Consider the following 27,422-nt stretch of genomic DNA (forward strand, 5'->3'; position numbering starts at 1 on the left):
AAAATGTCCACTTTCCATTATGGTGCATTAATTATAAACTTCTTTGAGTCTCCAGGAGAGTATTTTTCTCAAAAAACATTGGTACCTCGGGTTAAGCACTTAATTTGTTCTGGAGTTCCGTTCCTAACCTGAAACTGTTCTTAACCTGAAGCACCACTTTAGCTAATGGGGCCTCCTGCTGCCGCTGCGCCGCTAGTGCGATTTCTGTTCTCATCCTGAAACAAAGTTCTTAACCCAAGGTACTATTTCTGGGTTAGCGGAGTCTGTAACCTGAAGAATCTGTAGCCCGAGGTACCACTCTAAAGTGAAATAGTTTGAAAATCACACATCAAACACTTCTTTGAGATGGAAGTGAGTTCCTTGAATAATACTGGGACAAAACTAGTATTGCATTTGTTAAAATAAATATGATTATTTAGAGAACGTGGAGAATATCAAATCAAGCATACAAATGCACACACTCACAAAGCTTCTAGCTCTGATTTAAATGTGACAGAATGCACAGTACGCATTGTAGTTTATTTGCCTTCTGAAGGTGCTCAGTCCATTTAATAAAATGAGAGGGATAGTCTCCCATCAGAATAGAGTGAAGACTTCTTCTGCAGCATGAATCCCCTGAAGAGTAAAGAGGCTATCTCAGTTGTTGCATCCCTTTTAGACTTATTTGTTCACCGTCTTGACATCATAAATACATAGTTTCAACAGACCGTTAAAATATTTTGGGCTTGGGTCCCTTTTGACACAAACCTGATTTGCCATGCTTAAAGTGAGAGCAAAATATGTTGGCCTTACGTCACAACTGACTGGCAAGTTGTATAAGTAGAGGACAGCAAAGTTGGGCTATAATGCAAATAATTCCATCCCCATCCCCCCCCCCCCCGGTCACAGGGCATTGCAAAACCTTGTGAATAACCCAAGTAAACATTCCTGGAAAACTAAAAAAAGAAAAAAAAGAAACCAAACTAGTTTAATTAATAATGCATATTTCTTTTGGTCACAATGGGAACCCACTGAACCCACCAGGCAATATGGTGAATCTATTCAGCTGCATATGGAGCCAGCAGAAGAGCCTTTTCGTTCTGCCATACTAAGTCCACACATATAGTGCAATTCTTTGGTGACCTAGAGGCTTTTTCTTGCCATTTACACCAGAAGGAAAATTTCTTCCTTTTCTAATACAATATTTTTATCTTATAAAATACACAAAATCTTATCATAAATAAGTAAATATACAATAGATTATCTTGATACATTTGTCATGAATATAAACTGATGGAAGTATCCAAAAGACTCAACATCTGTAAATTATTACAAATATTCTGCTCCTCATAAAATCATGTATAAAACTGTTGTTACATTAATATTAAAATTTCTAAAGATTTATACATTCTCAGAAAAATGTTGCAACTGTGCCTTCTATTTCTGGGAGCCAACATGGTGTAGTGGTTAAGAGCGGTGGACTCATAATCCGGTGAACCAGGTTTGCTTCCCCGCTCCTCCACATGCAGCTGCTGGGTGACCTTGGGCTAGTCACACTTCTCTGAAGTCTCTCAGCCTCACTCACCCCACAGAGTGTTTGTTGTGGGGCGAGGAAGGGAAATGAGACTGTTAGCCACTTTGAGACTCCTTAAGGGGAGTGAAAGGCAAGATATCAAGTCCAAACTCCTCTTCTCTCCTCAGCTTTTGATATCATCAATCATGGCATCCACCTGGGAGATGGGCTTCAGGGGCACTGTTCCGCCATGCTTTCAAGCTTATCTCCACGGCTGGTTCCAGAAGGTAGCATTGGATGAGTGCTCCTTAGCCCCTTGGATTTTGAGCTATAGGGTGCCACAGGACATAATAATGTCTCCGGTGCTATTTAACATCTACATTAAACCATTGGGAGCATTCATTAGGAGTTTTAGAGTAGGGGTAGGCAACCTAAGGCCCAGGGGCCGGATGCAGCCCAATTGCCTTCTAAATCTGGCCCGCGGGTGGTCCAGGAATCAGTGTGTTTTTACATGAGTAGAATGTGGTGGGCTAGATGAAGGCTGCTCCTTTTCTGTGGAATAGCATTCCTTGTCAAGATATGGCAGGTGCCCATTATCTGCCCTTCCCAGAAACAACTGAAGACTTTTTTGTTCTGACAAGCTATCCCAGCTGGAGAAATCCAACTCTTCGGAAAGCTACTAAAAGCAAAGCCATTTTCAACAAATCTATTAGTCTTTGTATTGATATAGACATAACAAACCCAATCAGTTTATTTTTCAACTCTTTTATAGTTGAAACCTTATTTAATCTCCAGCATTCATAATAATTTATTGTAGCTGCCATAACTATATGCACTGTAAGTTGAGAACCTACATTTTCCTACATTTAACACAAACTAAGAGCAACTGTTACTGTAAAGACAAGAAGGTTTATTGAACTCTTCCAAAAACCAAGCAGACCTTCCCGCCCTGCTTGCTCAAATATGTCTCTTATCATTCTGTCCAAGCTCTGGTTTATGTTTACTTTATTCCCACCACCCCTTGTGTGGTCCAGTCTTTCTGAGAATTGGTAGCTTTGTCTGTCCCTCTCCTCCTTTCCCTCCTGCAGTTCTGGGAGAGTGCCAGTCTGGAGTCCCCAAACATGCTTCCCAATTAGTTATTTGTTTGGACCTAAATTCTTTTCTGGAAGAATTGTGTGGTTCTGCTAAAACCTGAGAATCAGCTCAAGCAACCAATCAAGCATTGATTGGTTAAATGGTAAGCTGTTCAGACAGTTGGTTATGGGAAGGAAGCTTCCCGCTGTCAGCTGTTTGTAGCACCTGCTGATACTGGATTTGCCGGCCCAGCTATATAGATTCATGCCCAGTGGCTTGTAGCTTGCAGAGTTCCCATACTGTGGCATGCTGCACATGAGGAACGTCTCTCCTGGGGGAGCCTTTATTTTGAGATATTTCAGGAGATTGATTTCCAGAATGATTGGGAAACTAACTTACAGCTGTATTATCCTAGACCAAAGGGGGTTCAAATCTTGTAGAGATTGCATGATGAGTACAATTCAAGAGATTTGTCTAGTTACGTGTCTGTCATCTTGAACTTTCTGAGATATATGGAGTGACATTCCTAGTGACATCCAGATCTGATAATGGCTTAACTGCTTGCCAGTACTTACTTAAAACAAGGCAGCACAAAATTTCCTTTATATTGTTCATTTATCAAGGAACATCAGTGGATACATCTGGAGCCCTTCATGGTCTATTTTTGCATGATGTGTCAAGTCACCAGACTCTTCCTGTAGACCTGGATTTGCCAACCTCTTTGAGCCTGTGGGCACATTAGCAAACCAGAAAAATGCTTGAGGGCACCACACACATGCCACAACTCTTCCTCCCCGACTGTAGGGCCTCTAAAATTGTCCAAATGTCACAATTAGGTTTCCAAAAAGGAGTCTTATTAGCCAGATGTAATTTCAGTGGTAGGATGGGACCTTAACCATGCACCAGGGAAACCCTCTGTGCCATCAAGCAGTAGTTGTTAGCAGTGATATGTTGCTCTCCTGGCTTCCCAACACTGCATGTCACTGCCAGTTACTGAGAGGAAGAGGGGCAAGGCATTGGGAGCTTTGATGCAGTGCAGGCACAGTGGTGGAACCAACCTGATGCTACTCCTGCACTATTCTGAGCTTCCTGCTGCCTTGCCCCTCACTCTTAGGAATCAGTAGTGGAGTACAGTTTTGGGAAGCCAGGGGAGCAATATTATTAATAGCAGAGCAAGTGACTATGTGTAGGCAATCAGCTGAATAAACCCATTAGGGCTAGGGCCAACCTAGCCAAGGCCAGTGTTTCTGTTCCCCTTCTTCCCTTGTGGTTCTGTACTCCCCACCCCATCCCATTCCTTCCTATATTGCTGTTTTCACTATTTATGATATTGGTGTTGCTTAATAACTGCTTCAGAAACCAAACATTTAGTTTGGCTGAGCCAGTCCAGTCTCTGGCAAATTTATATATAGTTATCCTTGCCCTGATTTGAGAAATGGGCCACTCTGGTACTCTTGCAGCAGAGAGTCTATTATAGCATTTTAGGCTGGGAGGTGTACGTTTGTGTCTCCACAAATTTTGATTGCATGACTTAGAATCCTGAGAATCTCCTCTCCCTTTTTCTTTAAATGCCTTTTTCCAGCCCTCAAGGTAGCAAAGAGAAGCTTGAAAGTGTGTTGGTAATGCCTGTATACTATCAAAAGAAATTGTGGGGAGCAAATGGAAGAGGATTTGCTGTCAGCAGGGTTTCTGTGGCCTACATAACTTCTTGCCTTTCCCCATGACTAGCTGAATAACTTCTATAAATCTTCTAAATTTGCATAGTCTATGCATATTGCAGTATCCAGTATTTCTTGGTGTTGAATTTGATCTACCTTAGACAAGAATTATACCTGCTTTTGGGTTGGTATAACCATGGGTCCTTCTAGCTCAGTTTTGTCAATGCTGGCTGGCAGAAGCTCTCCAGGGTTTCAGTTTCCCAGCCTTATCTGGAGACATCGGGTATTGAATCCTATGGCACTCAAAGCCAGTGCTCTACCACTGATCTACAGCCCTTCAAGAGTACCGGGCTGCCATCTGTTTCTGTACTTCTGTGTTGTTAAGAAACGCAAGTGACCCAGACAGTACAAAATAAGGGTGGTGCCTGTTGAGGATGGTACCCACCAAAGATGCAGCAATTGTTTACGGCGGCTTTACTTTTTCATTTGAGCAGTGTTTTACAGGGTTTCTGACTGCTTGGCTTGCTCAGGCTTTTGCTGACTACCACCAACTGCCTGGCAATCTGTTTCTCAGGATTCATTAACTTCTTTTCTCTGGTGTGTAGGAAAAAAGTATTTCTTGCTTGAGTGGGTTGATACATTTAAGCTTGCCTAGTGCTTGGTCTTAAATGTGGCTGCCTTTAGTTGTGCATAGTGTATGCCTGTGTCTTAAGACTCTGTTTCTTAGGATGATGTGTGTCTGTTGCATGTTATCCAATGACCTCTTTTTAACAAGGTGTTTGTGCAAGGGAGACCACGTTGGCTATTTTCATTTGAGAAAACTAGGTTATAGGAGATGATGGCACCAGATGGCCGCATATCCTTAGAGTGCTGTGGATTATTAAAGGGTTTGTCATGCTCTTATCCTTTTTTCCTCCCTCCCGATACTGTCAAGTGCCCATTGCTTAAGATTTGTCATGAGTTGTGTCATCTAAGAGCAGGGGTGGGCTTAATTTCAAAAGCTCTCTGGAAGTGATCAGATCTCTGGCAGAGTGATCCTATAGGAGAGGAGAAGAAGAAGAGGTGGCAGAAATTAAAAAGCCCAACTCTACCATGTGTGCCTGGACAGATTATCCCCAAGTGAATGCAACTTTCAACAGAAAACAGGTTCCCCATTCCTGCTTTAGAGGCTGTACAGTTCAGGGCCTCAACACACCCTGGTCTGACTTAAGAACTCTGAGGTACCCATACTTTCCTGTTAGATGTTGGTAGGCCCCTCATCAATGGCACAAGAATCTATTGGAAGGAGTACTGGCAATTCTTCTCAATGTCTTATTCATCTTGCTATGTATACAGCTGATCCCACAGTTTTGGTGAGGAAGGCTTATAATTGTGGAAGGGAAAAAACCTCTACATTGCTGTCCCTGTTGAAAGCCTGGTCACACATCATCATAAGATGATAGAGTTGTGCTTCTTCTAGGCTGGGAGATGCCTGTTGTTGCACAGGCAGTCCTGATTCATCTAGCCGATCAGCTCCTGATCCCAGTTTTATCCTTCTTGTTCAGGAATTAGAAGCATGTCCTTGGAAGCCTGCCCTAAGGTCACTGTTGTTGGGGGCTAACACTGCGAGGCCAAAAGTACTGTGATATAATTCTTTCCAGCCCAGATTACATCTGAAAGAATTTTTAAGCTGAACATTAAAACAAGCAATACTTCTGAGTATGGGGATGGGTCAGAGAGGGGCAGTGGTAGTTTCTACTTTTTTCTCTTAAGAGGCCCAGATAAAGGATAAAGTATTCAAGCTTCTCCTGCTATTAGTGCTGGCTACAGGGAAAATATTGTCCTAGTTCACACAGGAACCTGTAAACAAGGCTCTGGGTGTCTGTAGCAGCAACTAAGGATTCCAACAGCTACTACAGCCAGTTGCAGAGAGCCCCCCTCAGTCCTGTCTCATTGTGGCTGCTCACCCTTCCTATGGCAGTAATGCTTGCTTTCTTGCTTCTGCTGGTCCAAGAGGGTGAAGGAAGTAATTGCTTGCTGCAATTTATTGGGAATCCAGTAGCTCTATTTTTATTTTGCTTCTTTGAATTCTTTGCTTGGAAACCTTTAAGGTGCATCACAGACAGAAGTCACCTGGATCCCCAACTCTTTAATGGGTCTCCTCATCTCAGATCAAAATAAACATGCCCACTCCCGATGTCTGCCCTTGCCATGAGAAGAGCTTATGAGGAAGTGTGGGCCATTTCTTTTGACTTGGGGTTTTGGACTAACACCCCTAAACTGCACTAAAATGCAAATGTCAGCACAGTTTGCAGTGCCCATTTTGTCACCTACTTTGAAAAGGCTGACAGCAGTGTGCCTAGCTCTGATTTGTGATTGAGATGAACATTCTAGATAATTTTCTTTTTGTGAGTAAAGTTCAGATTTTAATTTATCTTATATTAAGTTGCTGGTCAGCCCATCACGTGCACAGTAGCTATGTATTGAAATGGCCTCTATGATTTATTTATTTTTAAGTATGGAGAGTAACTGCTTGCTTGGCGCTGAAAGCTCCTTATGGACCAAGAACCTTTGGTCATGTTTTTAAGCTAGATGAGTGGTTCAGATTTTATTTAATCTTTCTTAATGTAAGATTAAAAAGAAGATTAGAAAGTTCTGGTGGCAAGACCAGCTCCTTGGAAGCTTATTGCAGGATTAGAAGTGTATTTCTTCTTGCTATCCAGAAAGCTCCCTTGTGCTACAACAGACATTAACTCATTTGTCTCACTGTGGAAGATTATAATCCACTTTCCAGTAAAGTAACCCTAGCATTTAGTTCACAGCAGGGCTTAGTGATGAATCAAACTGCCTCCTCAAGAAATCCGAGAGAGTGTGGCATTACAAAAGTTTCCTTCCTCACAAGCTTTCACTCTATACTAGGCTGTGGTTCTGTCTGCACTACAGACTTGGTGTTGCACAATAAAGCCTTTAATACTGAGCCAAAGGAAATAGACATGTTTCACAACAGCATACAATTAAACTATGGGATTCACTCCAACGAAGGCAGTGATGGCCACCAACTTGGATAGCTCCAAAAGAGGATTAGACAGATATGCAGAGGATAAGGCTATCAATGGCTACTAACCACAATGGCTTTGTTGGGGGACAGTATGCTTCTGAATTCCAGTTGCTGGAAACTGCAGGAGGGGAGAATATTCTTGTGCTGAGGTCATTCATGTAGGCTTCCCATTGGCATCTGATTGGCCACTGTAACAGAGGCGGTTTTAGGGTAACGGGACTGGTGCAGCCACACTGGGTACCATGCTGGAGGGGGCACCACAACAATGCTGTAGAGCAGAGCATGAGAGGCAGGGTGCCACTGAAATTGGAGAGCCCAATTAGATAGCCTGTTGGTCTGATCCAGCAGGCTCTTCTTATGTTCTTACTTCAATAGTTATCAGCAACTAGAGAACTTGTAGTTCAGCCTAGCTCAGGGGAGCTTGCTGTTGGACTTATAAAGAGTATGGCCCCAAATAAAAATGTATTATAGGAGAAAGGAAATACAGGAGGAAGACACAGACTGGCTTTGTTCAATGAAATACAGAGACGCAGAATCCATGTGCTCATCTAAACATGTACTTGAGGGCAGCTTTGAGCTGTCATAGGAACATAGGATACAGTAAAACCTCCATGAACGTCCGCCTCGTCTAGCGTCCATTCCGGTGAACGTCCACGGCAAACCCGGAAGTACCGGAACAAAGTACTTCTGGGCTTGCCGCATGTGCAGAAGCGTTAAATTGCTCTTTGCACATGCGCAGAAGCACAAACCGCTCCGCTTGCGTGCGCAGACATGGCACTTTGCCCTGCGTCCTTTTCAGCTAGCGGCCGGGGCTCCGGAACAGATCCCGGTCACAAAACAAGGTACAACTGTACATCTAGCTCAGTATCAGCTAGACCAGGAGTTGTCTTATGTAGATTTTTCAATTTCGTTGTTCTCTATGGGACAATGACAATAAAGATGTATTGTATCGTATCGTATCGTCAGCCTGGTCCGTACCGCCCACTAGTGGGCGTTTCAGGATTCTAGGTGAGCAGTAGGGGGTTCTATGGCACAAGCTCCTTCCATTGAGCACTGGTGGGCGGTAGGAAAAATTTACCATCAAGAAAGATGTATTAGTGGGCAGTAGGTATAAAAAGGTTGACTACCCTTGAGCTAGACTGACTAGTAACAAGTAGCTCTTTGTAATTTCAAGAGTCTTTCCCCAGCTCTCCCTGGAGATGTTAGGGGATGAATCTCAGAATTTCAGCATGCCAAGCTTATGCTTTCCATTTGAGCTATAGTCCTTCCCTTAATACTGGTTTACCTATAAGAAGGACTCACGTGATTAGCTCTTAAGGTGAGCATAAGAAAGCATGTCATACAGCCTTGTTACTTAACTCCCAGAATTATCTTAACTTGCACAAAATAAATAAATACCAAGTGGCTAGTAGAATTTGCAGACTGGAAGCATTTCCCCACCACCACCCTCCAGCAGCATAGAAAAGGGGTCCATTTTGTCCCTTCTGTTAATATTTACTGAAATACTGTGCTACATGGAAATGCTACCTCCGATTTATTAATACAGGTGAAACTCGGAAAATTAGAATATCGTGGAAAAGTTCATTTATTTCAGTAATTCAACTTAAAATGTGAAACTAATATATGAGATAGACTCATGACATGCAAAGTGAGATATGTCAAGCCTTTATTTGTTATAATTGTGATGAAAATCCCAAATTAACAGGCTGATGAAAATCCCAAATTAACAATCTCAGAAAATTAGAATATTAAATGAAATCAGCAAAACAAGGATTGCAAATAGAGCAATATTGGACCTCTAAGAAGTAGAAGCAGGTTTCAAATATACGGTAATTTCAGTGAAAGTTCATGCTGGGAAAGTAACCACTGATCCTGTATGAGAATGGTTTGTAATTTTACCAAACTGCTCTCTTCTAGCACTCTTTGTGTCTTATCATACACATATATAGTAAAGAGTGATATCAGTTGACTCACATAAGCGGCCACAAGTTACAAACCAAACACAGTAATGGGCACCTTGATCAGCTAAACCCTTTTCATGCTGTAGTGTTTTCCAGGCTGATGGAGGAAGACACTTAATGTTCAGGAGCTCCAGATATACCTTCTTGCATTCTCTCTGCATCAACAAGCGGCCTTTACTTGCTGCGTGATAAAAAAAATGTGGATGAAACGCACAGTAGCCCTGCGTTGTTTGCTACATTAATGCTGTATCATTATTTGTTTCTGGAATATATGATATTGAAATATGACTTTCTTCTATAAGCATAACATGTCCTAGTTGATCATTTGAAATTTGGAAGGAAAAAAATATTATTTGAATTCTCTGCTTGGGATTTTCCTTTCATATACTGTAATTACAGAATTGGAGGGATTTCCAAGGGTAAACTAGTCCAACCCTCTGCAAAGTGCCCAACCAACCTCTGCTTAAAAACCTCCAATGAAAGGAAGTCCACCACATTCCGAGCTAGTCTGCCTCTCTGCCAAACAACTTTTACCATCAGAAAGTTCTTCCTAATGTTTAGTTGGAATCTCCTTGCTTGTAATTTGAATCCATTGAGGGCCTACCCTTTGGAGCAACAGAAAACAAGCTTGCACTATCTTCTTTGTGACAGCCCTTAAGACATTTGAAAATGGCTGTCTTATCTCCTCCCAGTGTCCTCTACTCGGGACTAAACATACCCAACAGCACCCTCAATCATTCCTCATAAGGTTTGCAGAACAGCAAGAGTCTTGATCCAGGTTGAGACTTTGGTTGGGGGAGGATTACCTTAACATTTTATCCATCACTGTTTTGTGTTGAAAATCCCTCACACACCCCTCAGAATCTGCTATTTACTGTTTTGATTTTTTTTTTTAAGTGGTAGAGAATCCCAATCATAGGGCTTCAAAGATGTGGTGAATATCATGTATACTTTGACCCTCTTTGGGCAAGTTACTTTAAGGCTCAATTTCTATTAATCTGAAAGGGAAAAGTGAAAGATTATACTGTAAAAATGATTTCTCCCCCCCCCCCCGCTTCCATTGATGTCGTTCTTCCATCAAAGTTCCACCCTGCTGATGTGGTACTGTGAAATGGATCAACTTTGTCAGGAACTTGACAAAGAAGCTGGTAAACTCATCTTGGCTATAACCTCAGCAGGATATACTCTTTTTTTTCTTTTTTCTTCAGGAGGGTAGCTTAATTAAATCAAGCCAAAGATACATACAGTACAGCAGGTGAAACCTGCAGCAGCATAAACAGATCAATAAACCGATTTGTGTTTGCTGACCAGAAGAGATTTCTAATTACTAGTGCTCTGTACTCCCCATTTCTGATGGCGTGGGAGTAATTGAAAGCATAAGAAATCCAATTCCCTCTTGTTTGGGAGTTTGTTTCTGTTTAGCTCCACTTAACTGGACTGGTAATGCTGACTCGTCTGTCGAGGCTGAAGGTGGTAATTTATTTCCAGTTGTCTACTTGGGATCCTAGTTCCTTATTCAAGAGTTGCTTAAATTTTTTAGTAGGAGTTTATTTTTAGAGGTTTCAATACACTGTGCACTAGCACATTAAAGTATATATATATGTGTGTGTATTTATTTATATCTGCCTAAAAGCACACATGTGCCCCAGACTTCCTGCTTCCTGTATCAAAAAGAGAATGAAAGCTAAATAATAAATAAATAAATAACTGTAAGCAGCACTGAAGGGGAAATTATCCTCCAATTTGTGAACCTATAGAAATACTGTATATTCTGTATTGTTGTATAATATCTAGGATTTATTGCATGGAGAATCAAATAATATTATTATTACTGTTGTTTTTGTTGTTATTTAATCTACCGTATATGCTGCTTACATGCCAAAATGGCTTCTAAGTGGTTTGCAACTATAAAATCAGAATCAAAATACACAATAACATTAAAAGATCCATAATTAAAATATACAATAAAACAAACAATTAAAAAAGCATAATGAAAACAGTGAAAACCCATTTCAGGAGAAATGGGAGATAATCCAGCAAGATTCTTAATACATGTGAAAGTGTTCACACACACCAAAACTGATTTTTAAAACTATTGATTTAGCATGTTTAGAACTTTTCTGAAGTTCTGTCAGAGTGCAGATACTGAAAACCCAAGTATTAGTAAATGCCTTTTGACTTTTCACACAAAACTTAATTAAGAGATGTAGCAGTATGGTTGCTCATTAATCATACGTTTGCTGCCCCTGTAGTTCTGCTGCCCTGAAATCCATTAGTCTCCAGCCATGTACCTGCCAATGTACATCAGCATCTGTGGCTTCTCACACTGCTCTGGGTGAAGGAATAACAAGGGCAAGGCAAGTGATGTGGTTCTTTCCACTTGCCAGAGCAAGTGTGGTAGGAATGCACACTTATTTAAAACAAGACTGCTTGCACATTGTCACTCTTGCTCCAATGTGGGATGGTCTGTTTGTTACCAACATTAGAATTAATGCTTTCTTCTCTCCCCACCCCCTGTTTCTTTATAATTTTCAGCCATGGCCCAGCGTGTCCAATCTTGCTAAGGATTTCATTGACCGTCTGCTCACAGTGGATCCTAGTGACCGGATGACAGCTCTTCAAGCCTTAAAGCACCCCTGGGTGGTCAGCATGGCTGCCTCTTCTTCCATGAAGAACCTGCACCGCTCCATATCTCAGAACCTCCTCAAGAGGGCATCATCTCGTTGCCAAAGCACCAAGTCAGCCCAGTCCACCCGCTCCAGCCGCTCCACTAAATCCAATAAGTCCCGGCGGGTACGGGAGCGGGAACTGCGAGAGCTGAACTTGCGCTACCAGCAGCAGTACAATGGCTGACAATTCAGCAGGAGGCTGCCTGGCTTGTTCTTTCTTTGTCATTGGGACATGTTCTGCACTGTGTTCACTAAGTGAGGGGGCCCCAAGCTCCAGCCCTCTTCTCTCAAAGCCCAACTTCCTATGTCCATCTTCCTGCCTTGGGAGATGCAGCTTTAGGGATGCTGCTGCCCCTGGGAGCACATCTCACCTGTGTAGGGTCAGGGGATTAGAAAATCCTGCTTCTTGGCCCAGCCCTGGAAAAAAAGTCTACAGTTAGTTGCCTGAAATACTGGAGCCACGCAGAAGAGTCCTTCCCTAGCCAAGAATCGTTGCTACTCCTATTTATTGACTCCCAAGTTTTATCTAGCCAGCCTCTGTTGCTACAGGGTCTGGGAGGGGATGATTTAGGCCAGGGTAGCTAATATGGTACCACCCAAACATTGTACTACAGCTTGTCATCTCTGTTGACTGGCCATGCTGACTGTGGCTTATGGGAGTTGGAGTCCAGCAATAACTGAAAGGCACCACATTGGCTATTGCTGACTTAGGCTGTTGGTTAAAATCAGGATCATGGAACCCCATGGGTCCACAGGTGCAGAAGGAGATTACTGAGTTCCTCTTCTGGCTGCAGCCTTTTGCACTGCATCAGACATTGCCCCAGAAGTTTTTGTGACATCAGTTGGGGGTTTTCTGCACCCAAGAGAGGGGGAAGGGGAGCCTATAAGTCCCAGTGCATAGGTGGAACACCTTGCACAGCTCTCTGAATCTTGGGCTATGCACTTTCACAGTTTCAGTTTTCACTTGGTTTTACACTTAAATGGCTGCTTTCCATCCATACAGCTGTGAAATGGGGACCAAATTCTCCTTTGATACTTGTTGGAGGAAATCAGAATTAGTGCTGCTTCTCTCACTGTCCTGTGTGTTGAAGGCCGGAGAAATGGCTGTGCCTTAACTACACTAATTTTGTTGGCTGGGAATGGCTTTTCCTTCCACTTTTTTTGAGCCTTATCTTGCTCTCTGTTGTATCTTTCCACTTAACGCTGGAATGAATTATAGGAAACCCGGTCATCATTCTGACTCAATCAGTGCTCAGATGTGTGACTCAGTACTGCAACATTGCAAGTGACTGAGGAGACATCAGACAGCTTTCTTCCCTCTTCTGACCTCCTGTACACACACCGGGGGGGTGTCTCTCATCACAGGGGTGACATCAAAAGTCTTTCTCTCATTAAAGGCTTGAGTGGGTTCAAACAACTGCTGTGCTTGCCTCTACAGCTGGCACACTGGGGTGCAGGCAATGCAGCTTAGAATCATAAAATCACATAGCTTAAAGGGACCCAAAGATAATCTACGCTGCATGCCCCCCCCCCCGGATTAACCCACTTTCCCTTGGTTTTAGTGTGCTGCAAATAAAGAGCCAGAGAGCAAATCAGGTGCTCGCACCAGAGCTGCCTCCTGAATTAAGTAATATGAAAAAAATCTAGACAGCAAGCTTGGTGCTTATTACAGCAGCAAATTGCCAGAGTCAGTAGCCAGTCTGAGCAGAGAGACAACATGTTTCTGTAGGGATTGTCTGTCTCCAGTTAGACTTTTATCTAAAAGTGCAGCAAAATGATGTAATGAGGTACCAGAGTCCTGAAATAATAGGATGGCCTGGGGGTGGGATAAATTTATTTGGGATATAGGAGCAAGTCTTGTTATTCTGCCCTTTCATTCACCCCAGTAGATAAGGTCAAGAAAAAAGGGCAGCTATTGGAGTTTCCAACCTTAAATCAATATTTCTCTGTCCTGTTCATGATTGGCATTGTGCCCTCACATCAGCTGCTTCCAGCCTCTGGAAACCAGCTACTTCCAGCCTCTGGTGGCACATCCTGTTTCTGAGAGCAACTCTCTTGTGCTGGTTAATGTGTCAGGATACATTGTCAGACATCAGCTTAAGGACATTGCGTCAGTCATGGTAGGCAGGTGGCCATATCATTTTGGGCAGTTAAATTTTATTGACGTCTACAAAGGCACTTCCTGTCCCAATGAACAGTGACTCAGTGGAGGTGTTAAGAGTAAAGGTATACGAAGTGTCTGGGAGTGATACCATTGCAGTGGGGTAGCCCTTGGGTGCTCCCAAGTGTGCATTTCCCCAATGCAGAGAGGGAGGGAGTGATGGTGCTATAGTAGCTGTGATGTTGAATCGCTCATTAGTAAGGATGTGAGTCTGCCTTGTCCTCACCTTGTTGAGACATCAGCATTACATAGGAAAAGTAATGTAACACACAGCTTGTGTGCTTAAGAAGCTTTAATCCACTACAGTGGGATTGATTCATGTCCATGTGTTCCTGCAGTAGTTCTAGAGGTACATTATGCAGAACCAGTTTCTCAGCCCAGGGTGACATCTAGTGGTCCAACATACTCTCTCTGTCAGTAACCAGGCTCCTATTGATGCTTGGCTTTATCTCATACAGTGGTTTCACTTAGGTTACTTTGCAGTTGGAGATGCACCTGCTATTTATGTGTCACCAGTGAGTATTGCCCCCTATTGGTGGCACACTGGTCTTTCCATTGACTTTTGTGGTGTGTATGTGACTGCTTCAGGAGACACCCCAGCATGGGTGGTAGTGGCAAAGGTCTCTGCCTTGTCTCTCTATTTCCAGTTGTCTATTCTGGATAGGACACCAATTTCTTAGAGGGTTATTCCTTTAGACTCACTCACACTTTCCCCCACAGTTATTTCTGTTACGCGATGGGGAAATTGCCAAATGTGAGGTGCCTATGTTCAACAGCCCTGGCAGTGAGAAATTTCTGTGTTAAGGAATTATTAAGTTTGTAGGTCAAAAGAAAATGACAACATGACCTCACTGTTGTTCTGTCCTGGATTGCAGAACTCCAAGTCCATGCTTTTGCTTCTGCTCAGAGTTCATGCCAGTGAACCGGATTTATTGTGTGCATTTGCTTAAAAACAAAAAGCAACAAGATGGCAACACTTGGGTACTGAATTGTCTCTAGATGTTGACGTTGGTCTCTATCTTATACCACCCCTTCCCTCCCTGTTGGAACAGTAAATATTGTAAATATATTGGAACTTAGCAATACTGTGTAAAAAACAAACCAACCCATACAGCATCTCGGATCTAGTGGTGCAAAATCCACCTATCCACTGTGGAATGGGATAAGGTCAATGATTGCCACTTCAGAGAATGCCAGCTTCAGATTATGTTACGTTTTTGTTGATAAGAGAGGACTCACCCCAGAGACATAACTGGGAATGGGGATAGGGGTATCATGGACAAGAGGCAGCTTCTAACTGGGTTGTGCCATTTGAAATGTCTCACGTTTTTGAGCCTGGAGATTCTTCATGATTACTTCCTCCTACTGGTTTCCAAGTACTCCGTGTACAGGAGTTCCCCTTCTGTATCAGCAGATTCTTCATGATGACTTCATCCTACTGTTTCCAAAATTCCCCTTGCCCCTTTGGATAGTACCTTGAAGTGTAATTCTGCCTTAACACCAGCCAGCAGGGATAAGGAGGTGTATTCTGCTGGGACAAAGGGCCTTGGGGTAGTTTAATCAGAAAGGGGGCAGGCTAGCATCTGCTATGTCTCATCTTAGTGTTGGGAAAGTTAGTTTCTGTTGCTATAAAGGCAGTGCCCCAATCATTAATGCCTAGTTCTTTGAAGTCCCCCACTCCATATGGGACCAAGCCCACACTCACAGTGGATAGAGGCTTCCTTGCCCTCATAGCCTTACTAAGCAAACTCTGATGGCCAGCTGTAACAATCTGGAAGAGCTGGGTCTTCCAAGGGCTTGGTCCTTCTAAGCTGCGGTGCTTCTGTTTTGAGGTGCATTGGGATGCTTCCAAATGGAGTTTTTTCCTTTTCTTTTTCTGGACTCATGTATGCTCCTACATGAGTGGGATTCAAGAGGTCCTTAGGCTTACAAAACCATTTCCACATGCATGTCAGATGGTGTTCCCTCCCTCTTCAACTTTTCCTGTGTCCTCCACTCCTTGTACAGCATTGAAGACTATCCCCAAGAATTTTGGGGAGCAGCTTGTTGAGCCAGCACAGAGGTCTTCAGTCATAAAGGAGAGCCTCCCAAAGTTTGCACGATAATTCATTGCATGGTCATTTTGGGTCCTAGCCAGTGCTTTTTTCTGAAAAAAAATGTTTGGGGGCACTCTCATTCTGTCTGAGACTCAGGAAACACCATGACAGGAAATGAGGCCGCCATCGGAGGTAGCAACAGAACTGACGATTCACCGTGCTAGAGAAGAAACTAAAATTTTTATTTTTATTTTAATTTTTTCTCCCGTTAGATTCACAAAATGTTTAGGGGTATGCATACTCCTACATCCCCCCAGAAAAAGCCCCACTGGTCCTGGCCATGGAGCATGCCTGAAACTGGTAAGCCAGATGGAAGATATGTCAACCCTGTGCTGATACCAAGTTGGGGAGACAGCAACATGTGTAATGCAGCCACTTTGAGGTTTTCCCCCCTACAATTGAGTGATTTATAAACTTTATGAAATAATAATAGAGTTGCTACAGGTAGCACAATCTGCAGGAATAAATGTCTCCCCCCCCCATTCCACGTCCTCCTTTCTTCCTTCTCTGATGCTGTGGAGCAGTTTTAAACCCCCATCTGGAAGCTCCCTTGGTCTTTATTTCTGATGTGCTGATTACTTTATTCATCTGTTGAAGAGTTATATGGTCCCTTTCTTAGAGTGCAGATGCCACTGCTACTGAAATATACTGTGACTGAAGCACAGACTTCTGCATGAGCTGTCCTTTGTCCTCATCTAATTGCTACCTTATAAGGAAAGCAGTCTGGTGGGGAAGTCCCTGATGTGATGGCATGTGAGGGAGATAGCGAAGGCAACATGGCACTTTTTAGCTGCCATAATATGTATTTTGACCCTCGGCTAACCAGACAGACAGCTGAACCTGCCATTACATGAGTCTCTGGTTTGGTGGCCAAGCAGTGGCCTGGGATGCCCTGGCTGAGGCTGCATACTTCTCTGACACTAACACCAAAAGTATGGGATTGTCTTCATTGCAGTTGAGTGAAACGTGTTTGTCAACCATGTTGTTTAATCCAAATATGAATGAGACAGCTGAGATGGTCCTCTGAAAAATCTGTCAGTAGCAAATGCCCGTGGGGAGCACTAGAAAAAGGTGTGTGTGGAGAGAGGAAGGAAGGTAGAAAGGAGGGTGGCTCGGTTGTATCATTCTGCCTATGCAGCTTTTCCATACCTTTTGAAAAGTTGCCTGTTCTGCATGCCTTATGCAATTTTCATGCTGCATTTGCCAACCAGTGCCTTATCTAAAGCAATCAGTCTGTGCCCTCAGAAATCCAGGGTTCATTTGCAGCCCTGAGTCAAGATCCAAAGAACTGCACAATTAGTAATGCACATCAACTAGTCTTCCATGTTTGTGTTTGTCGTACTTCTGTTTCCCCCTTTCCCCCATGCTCTGCTACAGACAGTTTTTGAACTTGGGAGTCTGCTATGACACAAGGGCCTCCGGTTCAAAGGGAGGAGCAATAAAATAAAAAACTCTCCCACTGGGCACTTTCTAGCCTGTCACTGTTCTGTGGATCTCAGCTGTAGCATTTGTCCCCCACTAACAGAGACATAGCAAAGAATGTGAAGTGCATTAATTGACTGAGGGTGGCTATCCGAAACAACCAGGTGCCCTGCTTTCTGGTTGGGCAGCCCCTGTGTTGAAAAATCCATTTGTCTCTGCTTTTCCATCACTCAGTCTTCTCTTCTGCTTCATCTTTGCTCGTCTGCCTCTGTGGCATGTAATGAAAGGTTGTTTATAAAGTTGTGGATTTCAAGCTTTCCACTTGCAGTGTACATTCTAGCCCAACTCGTCTGCAAAGGAACCCTTCCCTGCTTGCCCATCAGAGAACCCCAGCACACTGCAGAGGATTCTGGGGTTTGTAGGGCATGCCCTGAGCAATGGCTGCTGGTTAGGCCTTGTTGGGTATTGCCATTTGACCTGTACTAAAGTAGAATGCCTTAGAACACAACACACCTACTACTGGCTATGCATTGCTGGGAAAGATTGGTAGTGATGGGCAAGCTGCCTATTGGGAAAGCTCGTTTGCCACTACTGATTTTTCTCACTAATAAGTATTCAAAGAACCTCTGGGTTCTTGGAGTACACTTTGAAAACCACTGTTTTAAATAAACAAGGCTGCAGTTCTATAGCCACTTACCTGGGAGTCAGCACCATTGAACTCAGTGGGACTTATTTCTGAGTAGACATGCACAGGACTGCACTGTGTAAGACACACTGTCTCTGGCTAGTAGCAAGCCACTTTCCAAGCCACCTGCAGTCTGGTGGCATTTGGACTGGGGGCGCACCACCTCTTGGCCTCCACCTGCCCTTATCTTCTCCCCTGTCCTGTGAATGGTTCACTTTTGACCCTGCAGTGCTTTTTGGAAGTCCTCCACTACAGGTCTTAAGGAACTCGCTTTCAATTTTCAGACGTTCTCCCCCACCCCCTGCTCATCACACTCAAGTTGCCAAAAAAGATTGTTCCTATCTCTCTCTCCCTGTTCTCAATGGGACAGTGAGATTTTACTTTTTGTCTCAAGTATTCATGTCTGTGATTTTTGCCTTAGGTGCCTCTTTTATTTTTTACACTATGGAATCTCTACTTTTTTAGAGTGTGATTTGATACATGGCAATTAACCTGTAATGTTGAAATTAGTGTATAGAATTATTTATTTTGTGTATTCCGTCTGTTTTTAAATTTGTAAAAGTATTCTGTTTATTCAGTAAAGTGTTGATCCTCACTTAGTGGTCAGTGTATTTCATTTGGGGGATGTGGTGTGGTGACTGCTTTATTGAATACATTGTCAATGTCCTCATATTGGTTCCTTTATGTGCATTTTAGTGGATGCTCAGGCATGCTTTATGAAGGGAGCCCTCTCAGGATAGCAAACGTTCCTAATCTTTCCTCTGCTTTTCTTCCACCTGCATCTGTTTGATATTTCTCTTGGGATATCAATTACTTGCTGAGCACAGGATGGAGTACTGTATGTGCCCCCCCCCCGATGGAGACCGGAGCAAAGTGGTTTGCATGATGTGTATTTCAAAGGTATTTTTACTGGCAATGAAAGACTGGAGAGTTATTATTATTACTATTATTATATATTAAATTGGTCAGCTTCCCAGCGGCATCTGCCTAACTCATTGTTGAAAATGGAACCTTGGTTCAATCCAGCAGAAATCACATGAGCTTACCACTCCTCAGTAGAGTTCCAATACATAGCCACAAACTGAAAGTGTGAGAAGTTATGCCTGAGAAAATAGGTGTTGTAATCCAAGATTTATTGTGTCCTCATCACATTTTCATGTGAATCTATGCCACCAGAGTTCAGACTGTTGTATTCCGTATCTGCACATGGAGGCAATTAGGATCTTTGTAGGTGCTGTGTTGTGTGAGAAGCTAAGCTACATGGATGGGTGCTTCATCTGAAAAAAATGCTTAACACATGCTTTTGGAGAAAGACACTTTCAGCATAGTGCTTCCTTAGTATCTCTGACTCTCTTTGAGTTAGCACTCTTACCTGGCAGGAGGAAGCGCCAGTCCCTGCAGAATATAGATAATAGATGTGGCGATACGGTTGCCCCAGTATTGCTGGCACTAGCTTACTATCACCAGGGGTAGATCCACCTGCTGTAGATTGGCAGCTGAGCCACTTGCTACTGAAACAAGTCAACCTCAGGTAGGGAAAGGTTAGGCAAAGTGGTGCCTGGTGCCCATTCAGACTGATAGGGTGGAGAGCAGGAAGACTCAACCGTAGGTGGATCCAGAGCTAATGGCAAGCAGAGACAACTCACTGGCTTTGTCCATATTCTCCTGCCTGCTGAATTCTACAAGAAAAACACAAAGTGCCATCCACTCTTATGTAGGGCGGGGCTCACCTCTCCCCCCCCCCCCCATTTTATTCATGTTGGCACCCCTGGAAGCAGGGCCATTCCACTGGCTCTGCTCCAATACAAGCTCCCTCAGGCACCTTTCTCTTGCAACTGTGACCTGACTGCAGCTGCTTATCTTGTCTCTCCATCAGTCACTACCCAAGGAGAGGAAGGAAGCAAAAACCACGGGTGGCACAGACCTGATTTGGCGACACACTGGCATTACTCACCACAGATAGTGCCAAGCAGGTCTAGGTAGGCAGCAGCTGTCCACAGGAAAGCCATTTCAGTTAGTGCCCCAAGGGAACATCAGATCTCCTGGTACCCCTCATTCTATATGGGCTCCTCATCTGCACTAAGCAGCTTATTGGCAGCTGCACTTCTCTGTGTGTCCTTGAGCTGATAATAGCAGAAGGCCCAATTTAGCCTTGTGTTAAGTGCAGGTGCTGGACCAAAACGCTTCCTCACCAAGACCCACAAAGCCTCCAACAGTATCTATTCCTCATAACTGTCTCTTTATGAATGGGAAACACAACATTCAGAATTAGGTATGTGGTTTTTAATTCCCGTGCTTAATGGCTCAGCTATAGAACTATCTGAAGAAACATGGTGTTCTGTGCTCCACACGTGTCCAAGTGGTGAGAGTTTGCAAGCACTGGGAAGAGAGATTGATTATTAAAACACTTTTAAGACTGCAGTTAAGTGAAAAGAAAGGGTTCTTCTAACAAGTCAGTACCCTTAACAAATGACAGTTCCCAGGAGTTTTTGCTGAGAGCCATGGCTGTTAAGTGATATATCACTGCTTTAAATGTAAGGTGAAGGTGTAGCCAAAGGTGTCACTCCAAAGCAGCTCTTTTCACCCTAAAAAGCCATTGCATGTAACAGTGCAGTGTGACCACGGCCAGGACATCAAAGCATACTGTAGTTCCTTCTCAACACTTTAGCAATTGAGTGTAATAGGCATGCATTCTCTGTTGGCGTGTGACTTGGAATAACAGAGTTTTTCCATATTTGTCTATTGCAAAACAGTTGGGAAGTCCTAGTTTGAGCAAAAGAGAGAGAAAAGAGGAAGCCACCTCAAAAGAAATGTTGGGTTCTTACCATTTTTGAAAATGTGGTAATTTATGTACAAACTGCATCAGTTTCAGTCATTTCCCTTTTGCACTAGAGCTCTACTTACACTCGTTCTCTGACACCTATTTGCAAAGGCTGAGCTCTGCAGGAGGCACAGGATGGCTCTTCTCAACATCACAGACACACACTTGAACAACGCGGTGGCAGAGGTGTCATGGGTGAAGGCCAGCTTGCTTCCAAGCCTCTTCCTCGGGGCTTGCTTCCTGGTTGGCATGCCTGGGAATTGTCTTGTAGTCTGGACGGTTCTTACAAAGTTCCCCCAGCGCTCCTTCACCATTATGCTCATCTTTAACATGGCCTTGGCTGACTTAATGGTCATGTTGACAGCACCATTCTGGATCTACTATTTTCTCAACAGCTGGGTCTTTGGAGATGTCATGTGCAGACTTCTCATCTACCTCGTCTACTTAACTGTGTATGCCAGCATCTTCTTCATCACCCTGATGAGCCTGCACCGCTTTGCTGTTGTGGTCTTTCCGTTCACCTCCCAAATGTGGCGGAGGCCACATGTGGTGTGCAGGACTTTGCTGGCAGTTTGGTTGCTGGCAGGTGTCTTTGCATGCCCAACTTTGATATCTGCATCAAGCCTGAACAAGGTTGGAGAGTGTACGGATGAAATATATTTCTCAGATGAGCATCGCCTTGTGGTCAACATTCTGGAGACCTTATTTGCCTTCGTGATCCCGTTTTCTGTTCTCTCCATCTGCTACACCTGCATGATGAGAAGGATTCGGACACTGAGACGCCACAAGGAAATGAAAACTGGGAAGCTGGTTGCAGCTGTGGTGGGTGCCTTCTTTGTGTGCTGTCTTCCTTACCACATCTTAAATCTCATCATAATCTCTGCATTGTTGCTGAAATATTCTCAACCGGAGAAGGCAAAGGCCTTGCTAGAGACAGCTGAAGCTCTAACAAACCTTCATGGGTCTGTAGCTTTTTTAAGCAGCTGCCTGAACCCCATCCTCTATGCTTTTGCTGCCCGGAGCTTCCGTGGGGGACTACGAGAGACCAATTTTGCCAAGTTATTTGGCAAAATGCATGAAGACACGGAGGAGAAATCTACTAAGGACATTACTGCTTCAATGCAGGCTCTGTAACTCCAGGGGAGTAAGGGAGTAACTTTAGAATAAAATATTCCTCCTCTGATATGAGCATTTTCTGTATATATTAATAAACAAAGGAAGAACCTCAGAGGTTGCTGGGGTAAAATAAATGGATATAAGACCAAGGCAATGCTATTGTGGCACCTGGCAATCTGAGGGAGAGCCAGAGAGTTTTTGTGTGCAGCAACAACCTTATCTGTGATTCATTAGCTACTTTCTAATGTGGAGAACTCTTTATGTCTATCCTAGCCAAGCAACTTTCCTCCTTGTACCCAGGTAAACATATTCCGGGAGCATGTAGGTTGCAATGACAGAGCTTCCGTACTTAGCATAAACATATGTTGCAAACCAGTTGAGTAGTCCTAGTTTGAGTACAAGAACAGAAAGGGGAAGCCCCCCTTCAAAAGCAATGTTTGGCTTTTACCAACATTTTGAGAAAATGTGGTAATGTACCTACATCATGTGCATCAGCCCCAGTCATTTCCTTTCTGCACTGGTGTTGTAGTTTCACTCATTTTCTGACACCTGTTTGCAAAGGCTGAGCTCTGCATTGGCTCCCCCCAATATTACAATAATGTATGGGAACAACACGGTGGCAGAGGTGTCATGGGTGAAGGCCAGCTTGCTTCCAAGCCTCTTCCTTGGGGCTTGCTTCCTGGTTGGCATGCCTGGGAATGGTCTTGTGGTCTGGACAGTTCTTACCAAGTTCCCCCAGCGCTCCTTCACCATTAATGTCATCTTGAACTTGGCCTTGGCTGACTTAATGGTCATGTTGACAGCACCATTCTGGATCTACTATTTTCTCAACAGCTGGGTCTTTGGAAATGTCATGTGCAGACTTCTCATCTACCTCGTCTACTTAACTGTGTATGCCAGCATCTTCTTCATCACCCTGATGAGCCTGCACCGCTTTGCTGTTGTGGTCTTTCCGTTCGCCTCCCAAATGTGGCGGAGGCCACATGTGGTGTGCAGGATGTTGCTGGCAGTTTGGTTGCTGGCAGGTGTCTTTGCATGCCCAACTTTGATATCTGCATCGACCAAGAACAAGGTTGGAGAGTGTACGGATGACATGTATTTCTCGGATGAGCACCGCCTTGCAGTCAATGTTCTGGAGATCTTGTTTGCCTTCGTGATCCCGTTGTCTATTCTCTCCATCTGCTACTCCTGCATGATGAGAAGGATTCGGACACTGAGACGCTGCAAGGAAATGAAAACTGGGAAGCTGGTTGCAGCTGTGGTGGGCGCCTTCTTTGTGTGCTGGCTGCCTTACCACATCTTAAATCTCGTCATAATCTCTGCATTGTTGCTGAAATATGCTCAACCGGAGAAGGCAAAGGCCTTGCTAGAGACAACTGAAGCGCTAAACAACCTTCATGGGTCCGTATGCTTTTTAAGCAGCGTCCTGAACCCCATCCTCTATGCTTTTGCTGCCCGGAGCTTCCGTGGGGGACTACGAGAGACCAATTTTGCCAAGTTATTTGCCAAAATGCAGGAAGACACAGAGCAGAAACTTACTAGAGAAGGTACTGCTTCAGTGCAGGCTCTGTAACTCCAGGGGAGTAAGGGGGTAACTTTAGACTAAAATATTCCTCCTCTGATACGAGCATTTTCTGTATATATTAATAAACAAAGGAAGAACCTCAGAGGTTGCTGGGGTAAAATAATGGATGTGAGACCAACACAATGCTGTTGTGGCACCTGGCAATCTGAGGGAGACCCAGAGAGTTTTTGTGTGCAGCAACAACCTTATCTGTGGTTCATTAGCAACTTTGGAATGTGGAGAACTCTTGACGTCTATTCTATCAAAAAAACTTTCCTACCTGTATCCAGGCTATTACCTGCTTACATTTTTGCTTTGCGCAGGACACCTCACAATATCTCCATGAAAGAACCGTGGTCCCTGGCTGCATTAAGATGTGCTACCTCTACTCAGTCCTTCTTAGGGATGGACAAATCTATCAATTTCAGTTTCTCCCACTTTCCCATTTTTTCAATCTTAAGTTCAGTTCTTCACATTTCGACATCAGTTTTTTTTTCTTAAGTCTTCAGGAATATTCATCAGCATTTTAGCGTGGATTTCTTTTAGTATGCATTTTGTATGCATTTTAACCTGATATACACATTTTTGCAAAGCTATTTTCACCAATAAAATGCAGACTGGTGTTTTATTTTCACAAATATAAGCAATGATATGCACATTTTCATCTAGCACTTGCATTTTTGTACCTATTGCATGGCTGAAGAACTGCATTGCAAAACTGGAAGAAGTGCAGATTTAAATGGCTTCATTGCACTTCATGTATTTTTAAAGAAAAATACAAATTAGGTAGGTTCATCTTTAAATATGAATGAATTGAATTTACCCCCCATCCCTAGTTCTGCTGGCTACTTGGGTACCCAAGATAGAAGATGCTCATGGCAGGTTCTTTCCCGAAGTTTTCCAGTGCTTACAATAATCAAGTCAAACTTCTACCTGTAGAAATTGCTGCAGAACTGTAATTGCTAACCAGAGATATCACCTTGAAATATTATTGTGTCTGGTGGGAATCTGTTTTGGCTATCCTGCTATCCCAGCATTCCTTTGCTAAAGCCCAAACTTTGAAAGTATTTTGAATAAGGGCACAGCTAGCAGCAATACTCTTACAATACTTATGTTGAGTTAATTCTCATATATATATATATATATATATATATATATATATATATATATAGTTTTTAAAATTTATTTTCAAACTGTGAAAAGACAAACATCAACTTTCTGGTTATCGTGCTAATTTATCATTGTTGATTGCAACAAGAATTTGAATGCCCCAGCAGGGGGTGGGGATGGAATGGAAACTAATGCATGATAAAGTTATCATTCAGAAGTTAAATGGTTGGTGTTAAAATGTTTGCAGTTTGTGTCTATCTATCTATATGTCACATAGATACACAAATACATGGTACAGGGAGGGCAGCATGAGACACCTAGTTATAACTAACTAATTATGTGACCCCTGAGCATCAACGGCTTCTGCTGCTGCCGAAAGTCCTCCAGATGTGGTATTATTGCTTGGTGATTGTTGCTAGGGTCAAGATTTAATTTTGAAGATGTATTATTTTGGGTGTTATTAGTCCTCATTAAAAATTATCAGTGGATTGTTTCATCTTATTGTATATTTATTAATAAGAGATGTTTTCATTAGCCTATATAACTATTTACATGTTGTTCTGTCTTGTAAATGCTCGTGAATTATGTAAACTTTTTGAAATTGTAAGCTGCTTTGAGCATGATCTATGATGAAAAAACAGCATACAAATAAACAATGATGACACATGGGAATGGCTGACAACTTATTTTCTCATCTTGGGTAGACCTCTGGGTATAGGGTGGTATATAAATTATGATGATGATGATAGCAGCTGAGATGATATGATGCCATGTTCAGGTAAATTCCACTTTATTTTGCACTAGCTGGGCCCTACCTGGAATACTATGTCTAGTTTTGGATGCTTTTAGAAGTATTTATTTAAAAAACAGAATAGGTTTAGAGGAGGGCAGTGCAGATTATCCATGAGACGGGAAACAGGTTGTTTGAGTAAAAGTTGAAGGAACTTGGTATATTTAGCATGGAAAAGACCTACCAGCAGTGCTTTCCCCCCTGAAGCTTCTCAAGGGTACACAGTACTGGCACTTTTTTTTTTTAAGAAGAAAAGCACTACCTACCAGGGACATACTAGCCGTCTTAAAATACTTGAAGATCTGACATTTCTTTGCTACCCCAGATTAGGGCTATGTACACATTAGTGCCTTAAAGTGCAGCAAGGGCATTTCCTCCCCCTCCCCCCCGCTGTGTTTCAAGTTGCATTTGTACTTTCTGTACCCACCAGAAAGTAAATGGGATGTCTTCACCCAATGTGCTTTACCTGCTTTGTTTCCCCATCCCTGAAACCCCCACAACTCCTATTCAAGGAAGCTGTTATCTGTGCATGCTGCACTTGGGGGCACTTTTCCTTATCATTTTTCATGAGGCTGGTAGTGCTAAATCCCTGAAGAGAAGGGACCACATGGAGATAATTAAGGGAACACTTTGGCCCTAAAAGGCACTGTGAGGAAGTGTGGTTTGTGTGGCAATTTTTGGAAATGCAAGTTCCTGTTTTTGTTGAAGCTGGCGAAAGAGCATAATTTCCTCTTACATTTTCAGACATGGAATCAGGGTGGTTGCCTTGTGTGTGTGTGTGTGTGTGTGTGTGTGAATGAATGAGGGAAGACTTCCAGTTGTGTATGATATTTGTAGTTAACAATTTGGAATGAGTTGTTTTGTTTCCTATCCCTCCTTCTGAAAATAAAAAAAAACTAGGTTTCGGATTTGCACAGCAAATCCTGAACCAAGGAGTTAAGGAATTTCCAGTGTCACCAAAGTGTTTACACTTTTGACATTTCCTCACCTCAGGGTCAGCCCAGGGAAGAAATTAGTTCAATTCATAATTCAAACCTACAAAATTTGCACTTCTAAAACCTATACAAACTAAAACAGATCTCTTTCAGATGTCACACTTCTCCATATTTTGCAATGCAATTTTGCAACTCCAGAATGCATACAAAAATGTGTATATTGGTCAAAACAAGATACAAAAATGTGTTCTATTAGGACAAAATAACTTGCAAAAATGCAAATACCGGTACTTAGCACAACTGTATATAAGTTTGTTTATTGGGAGAAATGCACATAAAAATACCTAATAAATTTCCTGCAGACTTGCTTTTTAAAAACATTATAGACATACCTGGAAATGAAGCAAATAGCCTCAAGTTCAGAGACTGGAAACAAACTTTATGTGACTGGCTGTTGCAGCCTTCCGACAATGAGGAGAGCATGACTCTAAGCTCTACCTGGGTAAAATTAGGTTGCTTTGGTTCCTGAGCACATGTTTGCTTAAATAGGGCCCTCTCACTTCATCTGTGTTAGGTAAGAAGAGAGTGGCCTCAGCCAAACAGAACCTTCAACTGTGGTTTAATGTTCTAGGAACATTAAACCACAGTTATAGGAACAAAGTAGTGAGGTTATGTGGTTTCTTTCCCCCCTTCCCTCCTTCATTGCTTCTGCTCTTGACTTGTCATGCCATCTGAACATGACAAACTGGTCAGTGTTAACTATGAGTAAGTGAATGTTGTAACACCATTATGACTTTGAACCATTGTTTGTTACATGCAAGTTCCTGCCTA

General features: G+C 42.9%; 3 protein-coding genes across 4 annotated transcripts in view; all 3 read left to right on the top strand.

The window, feature by feature from the left end:
- Positions 1 to 18,850, top strand: part of PSKH1 (protein serine kinase H1) — a 33,816-nt gene extending 14,966 nt beyond the window's left edge. For both annotated transcript variants that reach the window (XM_083515080.1, XM_083515081.1), the window contains exon 3: positions 11,758 to 18,850. In XM_083515080.1, the coding sequence (XP_083371206.1) occupies positions 11,758 to 12,075 (318 nt within the window). In that variant the 3' untranslated portion in view covers positions 12,076 to 18,850. The remainder of the gene's footprint in view (positions 1 to 11,757) is intronic.
- A 536-nt stretch (positions 18,851 to 19,386) lies between these two features.
- On the top strand, positions 19,387 to 22,227 carry LOC310711744 (leukotriene B4 receptor 1-like). The gene has a single exon (XM_083513979.1). The coding sequence runs from the start codon at positions 21,212 to 21,214 to the stop codon at positions 22,208 to 22,210; it is 999 nt and encodes a 332-aa protein (XP_083370105.1). The 5' UTR covers positions 19,387 to 21,211; the 3' UTR covers positions 22,211 to 22,227.
- Positions 22,228 to 22,775: 548 nt separating this feature from the next.
- LOC310711745 (leukotriene B4 receptor 1-like) lies at positions 22,776 to 25,534 on the top strand. The gene has a single exon (XM_083513980.1). It carries the CDS (start codon positions 22,791 to 22,793, stop codon positions 23,763 to 23,765), a length of 975 nt encoding a protein of 324 aa, XP_083370106.1. The 5' UTR covers positions 22,776 to 22,790; the 3' UTR covers positions 23,766 to 25,534.
- The last annotated feature ends 1,888 nt before the right edge of the window (positions 25,535 to 27,422 follow it).

The sequence above is a fragment of the Podarcis liolepis genome (assembly GCF_965112155.1).
Source record: "Podarcis liolepis genome assembly, chromosome: 7".
Lineage (NCBI taxonomy): Eukaryota > Metazoa > Chordata > Lepidosauria > Squamata > Lacertidae > Podarcis > Podarcis liolepis.

Coding starts and splice junctions, on each gene's coding strand:
- LOC310711744 (XM_083513979.1), top strand. CDS start 21,212: ATGGCTCTTCTCAACATCACAGACACACACTTGAACAACGCGGTGGCA.
- LOC310711745 (XM_083513980.1), top strand. CDS start 22,791: ATGTATGGGAACAACACGGTGGCAGAGGTGTCATGGGTGAAGGCCAGC.